Source organism: Schistocerca nitens, chromosome 1, assembly GCF_023898315.1.
Source record: "Schistocerca nitens isolate TAMUIC-IGC-003100 chromosome 1, iqSchNite1.1, whole genome shotgun sequence".
NCBI classification, from domain to species: Eukaryota; Metazoa; Arthropoda; class Insecta; order Orthoptera; family Acrididae; genus Schistocerca; species Schistocerca nitens.
In genome coordinates this window covers 602778539-602790608 of record NC_064614.1, presented here as the reverse complement: position 1 = coordinate 602790608, position 12070 = coordinate 602778539, and the positions used below count along the sequence as shown (strand labels likewise).

At 44.1% G+C, this 12070-nt stretch overlaps 1 protein-coding gene and 1 non-coding gene across 2 annotated transcripts in view; one reads left to right on the top strand and one right to left on the bottom strand.

Moving 5' to 3' along the window:
• The window catches only part of LOC126262469 (uncharacterized), a 61927-nt gene extending 50558 nt beyond the window's left edge, over positions 1-11369 (bottom strand). Inside the window, exon 1 of the mRNA XM_049959167.1 lies at positions 11354-11369. Within this exon, the coding sequence (XP_049815124.1) occupies positions 11354-11369 (16 nt within the window). The remainder of the gene's footprint in view (positions 1-11353) is intronic.
• Trnas-cga (transfer RNA serine (anticodon CGA)) lies at positions 9175-9249 on the top strand. The gene has a single exon. It is a non-coding gene; the product is annotated as a tRNA-Ser (tRNA).
• Positions 11370-12070: the final 701 nt, after the last annotated feature.

The following is a 12070-nucleotide window of genomic DNA, read 5'->3' as shown; positions in this document are numbered from 1 at the left end:
GTCTGTGATTGTTCGGAATCTAAGTCACGTACTCTCTGTTAATTACATAAATTATACTGGCTGTGTGAGTGTGACAAATGTTCGGAATGTGCCGTATGCTGTGACGTATTATTGACTGAAATATTTTTTATCTCTGTCACCTCTTGCTGTAAAGTTGACAATTTTCTACGTAATGTATTATTGGACGAATCTATCTCATTGATTGCTGTAAATTTTGGAATTCAGGTGTTTGATTAAACGAAATCGGTGAAGTATCGTCTGATTTGGTGTCATTATTACTTTCAATAACATCAATACGACTGGCCAATTCATCATATTTTTCAGTCAGTGTTTTTACCTGATCATCGTTTTTAGTGTCACAAGCATTAATCTGTTTTTGTATTTTACGTGTGGTTTCGTTCAATTTTTTAATGTCTGCTTTGATGACATCGGGATCCTGTATTAGTTCTAATCGTTCGAGTCTGTCGGTCACTGAAAGTCTACTGTGTGTGTATCTGTTTTTGATTTAAGATCGGAAATTTCATCACGCAGTTCGGTATTCAACTGTTTGATAGTATTAATTTTGTCTGATACTGTAGCAATATTGTTGTCTACATATGTTTTTACTTTCGTAAACAATTTACGTTTATCTTCCTGTCTCTGTGCGGTAATTGTTTCCATGACTTGTCGTTTTACTTTATTTTGTTCGTGTATGAATTTACGGAAACGCGTTTCACTGTTTTGTAGGTGGTGATTAAAGCGTTCGTCAATTTGGCTGTTCTGTTGGTCGAATTTCGCGTCTACTTTTGCATCCAGTGTGCGCGAAAGTTCTGCTGACATTAATTTAAACTCGTCGCGTAACTGTGTTGCGTTTTCAGAGCATTGTTTACCGACTGCACTAATTTCGTGTCTAAGTGATTTAGTTGTTTCTGCATGTCTATTATTTAATTCTTGTGCCACAGATCTAATTTCTTCACTACTTTTCCTAGCACAAGCCTTAATTTCCTCACGTAATTGTTCCTTAGCATTATGACATTGCCCGGCAACGGCTGTAATCTGTTCACTAAGCTGTCTGGAATTGTTGTCTAATTTTTCATTAATTTTTTTAATAAGTTGTTTGTGACTGTAGTCTTGCTTATCATCCGACTGTTTGGAATTGCTGTCAATTTTTTCATTCATTTGTCGTAATAATGCCATAACTTGTTCCCAGCCAAAATTATCGGCTCTATTCACTGCGCTATTTGATGGCGTACCTGCAATTGTCACGTTTTGTGTAACCATTTGGTCATTCTGTGATTCTCGAAAAGGTTTTCCAATCGGATGTGCACTGTTAGTCACTACCTCGGAATCAAATTAATCTGACGTATTCTGATTACACTGTTCATTTTCATTAGAAAAATTTGTCTGTACGTCACGTAAATTTTGCAAATCGGGTGTGTCAAACTGGGCAGCGTTCATTGTAACAGAACGTCCCGCGTCATCAGTTGTCTTTAAATTAACAGAGGACACAACTGAGTTTGTTTGCTCATCACTAGGATAAAAATCATTACTAGAGGTCAGTACGCATTGATTGTCTACAATTAGGGGATTATCATCATTACACTGAGTGTCGCAAGTACTATCAGTCAAATTATTTGAGTCGACTATTTCACTCATTACACATCGCGATGTACTGTTAACAGTTTTTGCGGCATTTTTCACAAATCAAAATTAATCACAAATGAAACAACGACAATGCAAAAATACAACAAACACAATTACAACAAAGAGCAACAAATTGCCGATGATCTGTGGAAGAAAGAGTGACAAATTAGTAAATGCGTTGCGCCAGATGCAAACTACATTTAAGTAAATAAGAGCAGATATATTACTACTTCTCAGAAGATTCACAAAGAAATACGATCCTGGCCGGATGTCGCCAAGTGTAACCTCCCCACAAAAATTTTATATGAAACCATTAACCAAGTGTAACCTCCCCACAATATTATATAAATGAAAATGAACCATATGTAACCTCCCAACAAAATTATTATAATTAAATGAACCTTTCTAATATTGTAACCTCAGAACAAAATTGGTTTTAATGTAACCTCTGAACAAAATTGGCTCCCATTTATAGTCTGTGTGCAGAAATGCATTCACATTTAATGCAACCTCAAAATTCAATTCGTAAATCCGGAAATAATAATAAAAAAATAGTAACCTGGTAAATTTTATAAGGACAGCAACGCTGCCCTTCGGCCCTGTATTCTGAATAAAAAAGCAAAAATTCTTACCTCAATAAAAACTGCAAATATATCTGCTCTTACATAATAATTTTCGACACAGCTTTGTGCAATGCTGGCGTATAATTTTTGTTTTTTTTATTCTTGGAAGGAATGATCATGCATTGGAAATATTCTTTAAATTGAAATGAATGCTTTTCTTTAAAAAAAGTTACTTTATATTGTAAAAATTATTATTGGGGCATTTTTTGGAACAAATTAAATGACAATTAACATACATTATTAGATATGCGCAAGGCTGCTTCTTTACCTTCTACAACAATACTCATCCTCCAGAGTCCTGACCAAGAGTCCCGAGCAGAGCACACAGCGGACACGCGCCGACTCCCGCCGACTCACGCAGACTCAATACTACTGTCGACTCGCGCAGACAAGCGCAGACTAGCGACAAGCAACAACTAAGGCCGGTATTACACTATCAAATTTCTTTGTCAAAGATTTGATCAAAGATGTGATCCAATATTCCGTCCAATATATTTGACAAAGATCTTTGACGTAGCGCTACAAGGGGTATTACACTGTCATCAAATTTTTCGTCAAAGTTCAAGATGGCTGACAACAACTTGTTATTAACCGCAGCAGTTCTACGTACTCCAATTGCATTGTGTGCACATGCGGAAAAGAAGTGGGGGAAAAATGGAACCATACATACGAGGTTGACAGTCTTAAAAGTCCTGGGATTACAACTTGATAATAAATTCAGTTGGGAGGAGCACACCACAGAACTGCAGAAACGCCTTAACAAATCTGTATTTGCAATTCGAGTGTTAGACATAGGCAACATAAAAATGAAAAAGCTTGCATACTTTCATTCCATAATGTCATATGGGATAATATTTTGGGGTAAATCTTGAAGCCAAACAAACGTTTTCAAGGTCCAAAAGCGTGTAATACGTATTATTTGTGGAGTAAATTCACGGACCTCCTGCAGAAACCTCTTCAAGAACTGGGTATACTAACTACTGCCTCTCAGTATATTTACTTCTTAATAAAATTTGTCGTAAATAATATATCTCTTTTTCCAACAAACAACTCAGTTCATACATACAATACCAGGAACAAAAATGATCTGCACAAGGACTTAAAAGCACTTACTTTAGTTCAAAAAGGGGTCCACTACTCAGGAACACTCATCTTCAATAATTTGCCAGGAAACATAAAAAATTTAGTTAGAAATAAAGATCAGTTTATCAGTTTAAAAGGAGCCTGAAAGACTTACTACTGGCCAACTCCTACTCCATTGGCGAAATTTTTAATAGAAACAAATGATGTATTGTATTTATTCATACTATTAGTATTTTTATTTCAGCTTAAAAAAAGATCGACATGTTCCACATCCACGAGGATCTCCTCAGCACGGATCTATGGAACGAAAAACTAATCTAATCTGGGTGAAGCCGTGGGTTTTACGACGACACGATAAAAGCATTCAACAAAACTTGTTACGTGAGCTTACAGTGGAAGACGTCAAGTCGTACATCAATTACTTAAGAATGGATGAGCATACATTTCTGTATGTGCTCAATGAAGTGTATCCTCATATCACAAAGCACAATTTTCACTTAAGAACTGCTACATCTTCAGAAGACAGGCTCACTATAACACTCCGATTCCTTGCAACAGGAGAGGGTTATGTTAGGTTAGGTCAGGTTAGGTCTCCAATCTTCTTAATCTATTTTTGTATTCAGGGTGCCTCACGTTGTAAAGCGCCTCTTCAGCTTCAGACATCTCTATTAATTCTGTAGTTGTCGGCACACACCAATTGTATTTACCGGCAATGGTTATAAAAACACTACAGACGACAGAACGCTGCAGCGATGCTAGCGCTCGGCGTGGTAACATATCGCATTGCAGTGAACAGAAGACAAGCGATTTCTTTGATCAAATATACAGCCTCGGCCTAGATTTGATCAAATATTGGACGACATTTGTCAAAGATCCCTATTACACTATCAAATATCTTTGACAAAGATATTGGACAAAGATATTGGACAAAGAAATTTGATAGTGTAATACCGGCCTAACGACATACTACTCTCTGGTCAGAGACTCTGCCATGCCTCGCCCATCGCCGGCAAAGCATACGTCTTACAATGTGGAGCGGGATCCGTCAATCAGCACTCGTGCAATTGCACGTAACATGTGGACAAATCAAAATCCTAATCACCGTATCCCGCATCATGCGACCTTTGCTGCTGTGTACCAACGTCTGCGTGAGACCGGGTCATTTAGCAGATTACTTGGACAGGGACGCCGTCGCATGGGAAGAACGTTGTAATTTGAGGAAGCTGTCTTGCAGCATGTGGAGCGGGATCCGTGAATCAGCACTCGTGCAATTGCACGTAACATGTGGACAAATCAGACGAATGTAAGAACAGTCCTTCGAGAGCAATTGTTACGTCCATTTCACTTACAGCGTGTCCATAACCTGGAACCAGTTGATTATCCACCCAGAGCACAGTTTTTGCAGTGGTACCTGGGACACTGCGAAATGCATCCTACATTTCCATCCTCTGTGTTGTTTACCGATGAAGCAACGTTCGGTCGTGTTGGAGTCTTCAACATGCATAATTCGCGTGTTTGGAGTGAGTATAACCCACATGCCACAGTTACTAGCGCTCATCAAGTGCGGTTCTTCGTTAATGTGTTTAACTGGGCCGTATCTGCTACCTAGGCCATTAAATGGCAGGCACTATTACAATTTTCTCGCCAGAGCATTGCCAGAATTGCTGGAAAACGTCCCGCTCCCAACAATACAACGCATGTGGTTCAAACATGATAGGGCGGCGATCCATCAAATATCAGACTAATATGACACAACCAAAATACATATCTTATAGATGATGAGTGGACATGTTGACAGCTCAGATCACTGGTATTTGTATAAGTGAAGATGATCCAAGAATATCAAAGTTAACTCAAAGATATAGCATAATACACATTAGATGATACGATCCACACTACGACACAATTATACTCTGCAAGATAATGACTGAGGGTATATAAGAGAAGCTAAATAAATTTAGCTGAAATATGAGGAATGTAACGACAGAAACATGAAAGGTGGCCCCACAGATGTTACACATCTTGACTACCCTGATGATGAATGGTAATCAGCTCATAACAACGTTTAAGTGATAATCATCATAACACAGATATCTACAGCCTTGTGATATTCCAGATTAACGGTCAAAGCTAAATAGAAATTCACTGTCATACAAACATTGGGGTGAAGAACTAGTATGGTCGAATAGGGAGGGAGCGTCACACGAAAATCGTCACTGGAACGATGATTCCATCTCCTCATACCAGTACTGTCTCAATCGTCAATGTTAATGGAGCTCATGATGGCAAAGGACATGAACATTATCACGCTAGATAACAGACCAGTTACACGTGCCTCCTCACTGCGTCAATGAGCCTGCCTTTCTATGTGCTGGACTGCCCCTCTTCTTTTGGCATACACCATCCCAATGTGTGAGTGTGCCTTGATGACGTGTGTGCACCAGAAGGGCATGCTTTTTATGCACCGGTTATCAGCATACGTGAGAGCGCCATGAAGTCGAGAGTGCGCTGTGGGACAGCCTGACAGAGCAAAGTGGGTACAGCAGTGGTACTCAGCACACGCCGCTGAGAACATTTGCGAGGTGGCATTTCTCGGCGGTCCATTGGGCAAGGAGGGGCCCCTACACACCCACACCGATGTGGTGACCAAACCAAAAGTTCTACTGTCACCTCCGTATAACATGTTAGTTTTCGAATCAGGAGTCACAGGATGCGGGCTGTGACATTATCCATGCATCTGGGTAAGATTACTCATTTACATGGTCCATCAGGAGACAGAAAGTGGACGAAAGCGATCGAAGGATAGCGGTTGTAAAGGCAGAGGAAAAAAAGAGCAAAGGCAGGCACCAACGGAAAAATCCTCTGCGAAAGTAGGACGAGTAGTAAGGGCAGTAGCGGCTTGCTAGCTGCGACAGTGCATGCAAGGTGAGGTTATGTTAGTGTGAGGTATCGTGCATCGTTACCTATGTCGCTGGGTGTTCGTTATAGCTGGGTCAGTCCGGGTGCTGCAGCTGGTCTCATGTGGGTTCTCCTCGGCCTTCTGCAGTGGCTTCGTCCCTGTAACAAAGGAATTCAGTGCGGCAACGCATGCGTTGCCATTACGCTCTCTACTGTGCCGAGTCATCAGTGACTTGGCACAGCTTCATCAGGGTGGTGCTGAATGGCGGCAGCCCGCCGCCGTTCGGCGTCCTCTGCTACTACATGCTGCAGCTCTGCTGCAGCTGAGCCTCGAGCAGCTCTGCTTGATCGGTGAGCTGCGCCGCATCAGCGTCGGAGAAATGCACGCCGTTCGCTTGCGCTTGCGCGGTGAAGGCTGTCTGTTTGGCTTCTCGGTCCCTTGCGGGGGAGCCGCTGCCTATACCGCTGGGGCGGCGGTTGTCTTCTTTGCACCTTTCACCTGCGGTGCTGCTGGGGCTGCCGCTGGGGCAGGCACGCGAACGTATTTCTGCGAGGTCGAAGGATTGTTTGCAGAAGTTCGAATCCATTCTGCTGCTTGGAGGCCTTGGGTGAAGACTGCACGCACTTGCTTCAAGCCCTCTTCCTTCTCTGCAGCCACGGAGGCTGCGAACGCAGCCCTCTCTGTGGCCATGACGGCTTTCAGGGCTGCAGTGCCCTCCTTCACGGCGATGCTGAAGTCGAAACCACAGCTCTTCTAAGGGGCGTGAGCTACATCCCGACCGCCCGCCTTCGGGCGGTCGTCCTCGCTCCGCCATTGTGCCAATCGTTTCGGTACTCAAGAGCACCAAACGGTCTAGTACTCGAATTAGAGCTCCTGCATTATTCAGTATGTCTTTCGGAAGCGATACCGTTCGGGTCTATAGAACCGAAGCGTTGTTGTCGGTTCGCGTCGCGCAAGCCAATCAAAAGCAAGCGGCCGCAGATCCGCGCATGCGCACTGCAGCGGCGCACAGCGCCACGAACACAAAGCGGCTAGCATACGACACAGGCGCATTATTCTTCGAAGTACCGAAAATCGCGTTTACGTTGCCGTAACTCATGACGCCGCATTCCATCGAACTGACGTGCCCGCCTTCAACGCTCTTGCCTCCTCCTTAACAATATCAGGCACAGTACATCTATTTCCATGATTCTCAGCTGAAATGCATAGAATTTTTTACAGCTTCCCTTACCGCATGTTTCCATGCACGCATAATAACGATAGCGTATGTGACTGTATTCTGCAGATTGTCGTAAATGCCGCATTATGTCATCTTATTCTCATTCACACTGACATCGTGTTTTGCATTTTACGTCTCGGAAAATTAGTTAGGAATAATGTGTAATACCACATTGTACTAATAGATCTATAAAAATATCAGAAAAATTGATTCTAAGAGTTTCGAAGAATAATAAGATAAGCAGAATGTGGTTATAACTCGCTCCTAGAGATCCAAATGATTAAGTAGCCCACTTCCCTATATGATACGTCAACGATTTGGGTCTTAAAAACAAAATTGATAAAACGCAATTACGAGAGCTCCTGCAGTTCGTCGAAGTTTATAATATGCATCTCATGAATGAAAATATTTCGTATATGGTGCTACAGTCTAAAAATATTACGGCGGAGATCTTTCACCTCTGTCTATTGTTGTTGAGGATTCGATCGCAGATAAATACTTGTGACAAGCAAGATTATGAAGACGACTGATGCTAGTTGCACTCCCTGTAATTTAAGTTGTGCTCTTAGATTCCTGTCCGACCGCATACTCGGAAATCCCTACATATTCGGAAAAAAATGGTTTATTATTGCTGACAAGAAAAAATATAAAGGTCACTGTCGGTTGTTTCACTCACAGCAATTTCATCTCCAGCAATTTCATATTTCGGTTTTTGAACGCACAGAAATCACGAAATCATTACTGGGGAAAAGCGCTCTTACATGTAAGTAATGACGAATATTGCAGAAAAATCTTAACTTACACGAATAACAATGTCCCAGAACGTGTTGCATATATGAAGAGGATAAAAGAATTTTTTGCATCCATCCATGCGCGAACCCATGCCTCTAAGTACCACATTTCCGCGCGATAACTACCTGGCCACACCGGACAACAGTCAGACACTCCACCATTCTTGAAGTATTCTGTAGAGGAACGTAGGCTGACTTCTTTGCCAAACGGTGCTGCGTTAAGTCATGAATGCGTGATACTTTGGTAGGTTTCCAATATCAGGCTTCACATAATTCTTTTCCATTGTTACTTGAAAGTTGTAAACACGTTTCGATAGTTACTAAGTAAACCATTTGTGGGAAAAAGTACACAAAGTCACTAGTAACGTCAGTTCACACTCGTGTAATATACGTAAGCAGAGCCGATGTCTTGATATTTGATGATCTTTAAACACTTTTTGTATAAAAGAAACACGTATTTTGAGAGAATATTGACCGAAAACTTTTTTTTTATGTAATCATTCACAGTAACAACCTAACATAAACATCCAGAATGAGATTTTCACTCTGCAGCGGAGTGTGCGCTGATATGAAACTTCCTGGCAGATTAAAACAGTGTGCCGGACCGAGACTCGAACTCGGGACCTTTGCCTTTCGCGGGAAAGTGCTCTACCAACTGAGCCACCCAAGCACGAGTGACGCCCCGTAGAGTTCGAATCTCTGTCCGGCACACAATTTTAATCTGCCAGGAAGTTTCATATCAGCGCACACTCCGCTCCAGAGTGAAAATCTCATTCTGGAAACATCCCCCAGGCTGTGGCTAAGCCATGTCTCCGCAATATCCTTTCTTTCAGGAGTGATAGTTCTGCAAGGTTCGCAGGAGAGCTTGTGTAAAGTTTGGAAGGTAGGAGGCGAGGTACTGGCGGAAGTAAAGCTGTGAGGACGGCGCGTCAGTCGTGCTTGGGTGGCTCAGTTGGTAGAGCAGTTGCCCACGAAAGGCAAAGGTCCCGAGTTCGAGTCTCGGCCTGGCACACAGTTTTAATCTGCCAGGAAGTTTTTAACATAAACATATTTCTAACAAAGGAAAATAGTCTATTATGAACTCACTTTCCAACCAGATGCGTCCTCTGGTTATTTTTTAGTAACGCAATCACTAAATCCAAAGTTAAAACCGCTAAATATGTTTGAAATAATAAATTATAGGTGTACTAGTACATAAACCACAGCGCACTGATCGACAGGGCCACACCGAAATCCAAAACCTATGGTACAATTGTCGTACAATCGGTGGGGGGACCGGTCGGTAACAGGTCTCAGAAGCTTATTGAATAGGATATTTGGATAAAGAACCGAAAATGACGTCACTACCGAGACCAACTTACTACACCGATCGGTATGAATGGTACAGAATAGAGCCCCTGGCAGGTGGAGCTGCTTCTGCGCTGTCCCTTAGCTGTGCCGGGCTGGTCTGCGCCCTACGCCTTTGCTGACGTCGTTTTCTCTTCTTCAGCTGTGTTGGTGCGGCCGCCTTCGGCACGGCTGCGGCTTGAGAAAGCCGGGCAGCTACGCTAGATGGCGACGTGCGGGCCCGCCACACCGGACGCAAGTCGGCAGAACGTTACTGCCGCGGTCGCAGGCGCGGCTGTCGTGCTCGCCGGAGCACTTGACGCACCGCACCATGCTGCGGCAATAATTCGCGACATGGCCCTCGCCTTGGCACCTGAAGCACTGTGTCTGGGGGTCCATGGCGGTCGGGAGAGCTCCTGTCGTAACCGGGAAGCCCAGCAACTTCCGCAAGCCGAAGATGTCGCTCTCGCCGTCGGCCGTTTGCGCTGTCACGGCATAGAGCGGTGCCCTCTTCTTGTTGGTCCAGTTGTGCAACCTTGCGGTTGCATTACCAAACCCGGCTCGCAGCAGCCTTTTCCGGACCGCTGGCTCGTCACAGCACCAAGGTAACCCCCTTAGCAGTGCCTCGGTCGTCTTCTTCCTTCCAACAGAAGGTGCCTTCTCACGCGCTGGCGGCCCGTCGACAATGTGGTCGGCCACGGCGACCTTGATCGTCCTGTGGTCAGCCACGTTTGCTGCCCGAACGCAGATCAGCGAGTCTGTGTCGACAGACTCGTAGACGACCTCGTTCTTGGCGCTATTCGTCATTAAGTCGAACAGCACTGTCCACTCGCCTTTGCACTTGACGTACAAAGGGGGAACAGGCTGCGACTCGTCTTCGGGTCTTCCTTGCTTGGTCGGCAGATTCAGTGAGTTGCACAACCGAAGGACCCCTCGTAGCAGCAGGTTTCCTCTGCGCGTACTTCCTTCCCATGCTCTGGGGCGCAGAACACGACAATCTGCTGGCGTTGTGAAAACAACACACGACAATTTGCTTCCCGCGGCGCCCACAGCACAGGACTTCTTCACGAGCTCACCACGGCCGAGTAAGCGTAGCGCGTAGCGGCAGCGATGCGCACACCTCGCTAGCTCTGCTCTCGTCCAGTGATGGCAGTTTTTGTCTAGGTGCAGCACAACACTTTCGGACGTGACGTCTCCCAGTGGGCCACGGAGGAGCAGGGTGGCTAAGGCAGGGCTGCCGGCGGGTGACCACGAGCGAATAGCTGCAGCCCTTGCACACGACGCTCTCGGTTGCGGCTTGATTCCTTTGCCACTTCTAATCAGAGCGAGCTCTGTGGGTTGTCCCAGTTCACCGACCAGACGTAAGAACTCGACCCACGAGTTGCCTGTAGTCTGCTCCACAACATACAACACCGCTCACAGAGAAAATGTACACATGTTAGTCCAAAAATCTTAACTACTATACGCTTTCCACACTCAAATACAGCAGAACAAGCTATACAGTCGACATGCTCAAACAGCCATCTAAAATGATTCTTCCCTTAATTATTAGAGTCTGAGATGCCTCTACTAGGCAAATTTCTCTCAGTGACAAGTGACAGAAATGAACAATACAATTTACAAATTCTTAATAAACTATTCAGTTAACACTCTTTGACACAACTTTACAAAGGGTTGACAGTGTTCACAGGTTAGTAAACATGTATATATCATACTCTGCCATTACTTTGGGGAAGGGGACCAGGATTTATAACCACCTAGATTAACCCTTATTTACCCTTTAACTTACCTGATACGGCAGTCATGTCTTTGACCTACCCCAACGCTCGAAATGTTAAGGTGGTACTACCACCATGCACTTAACGATGCTCTCTGCCTATCGGGGCGGCATTTCAAAACATTCGTACTTTCAAAACTACCCAGAGACTCTCTGGGGAGGTTTCCGAAGTCGACAAACGGGAATCAATGGATAATTGTCTGCATTGACTGTCTCACCATCTATGCTGTCACTAATGCTGCACCGACTGCCAAAGTTCCGAAAATTGCGAAGTTCTTGCAGAAGACATCATTTCGGAGCACGAAGTACCCCGTCTGATGATGTCTGATGGCAGACAAGTTTTTCAGTTGAGACAAGAATCACAGGGAATTTCACTTTGCAACATCACCCACAATATGAAAACTGTCTACCATCCACAGACAAATGACATCACAGAATGCTGTAATAAGTTGCTGGCATATATGCTCTCAATGTGCGTCTGGCATCGAACAGAGAAATCGGGTTAGAATACTGCCCAGAGTGACATTTACATACGACCCAGCGAAGCAAAGCACTATTGGGTTTACACAGAATTTTCTACTCCGTGGCCACAAGGTCAAAACGACAAGGAACACACTGTTCCCGTTTCAGCCAGACAATATTCAGGATAACTACGTGAACCACCTCAGTACTAGGACCAAAGAAGCAAGACAGTTGTCTCTCCTACGGATGCCCAGGAGAGAGACTGAG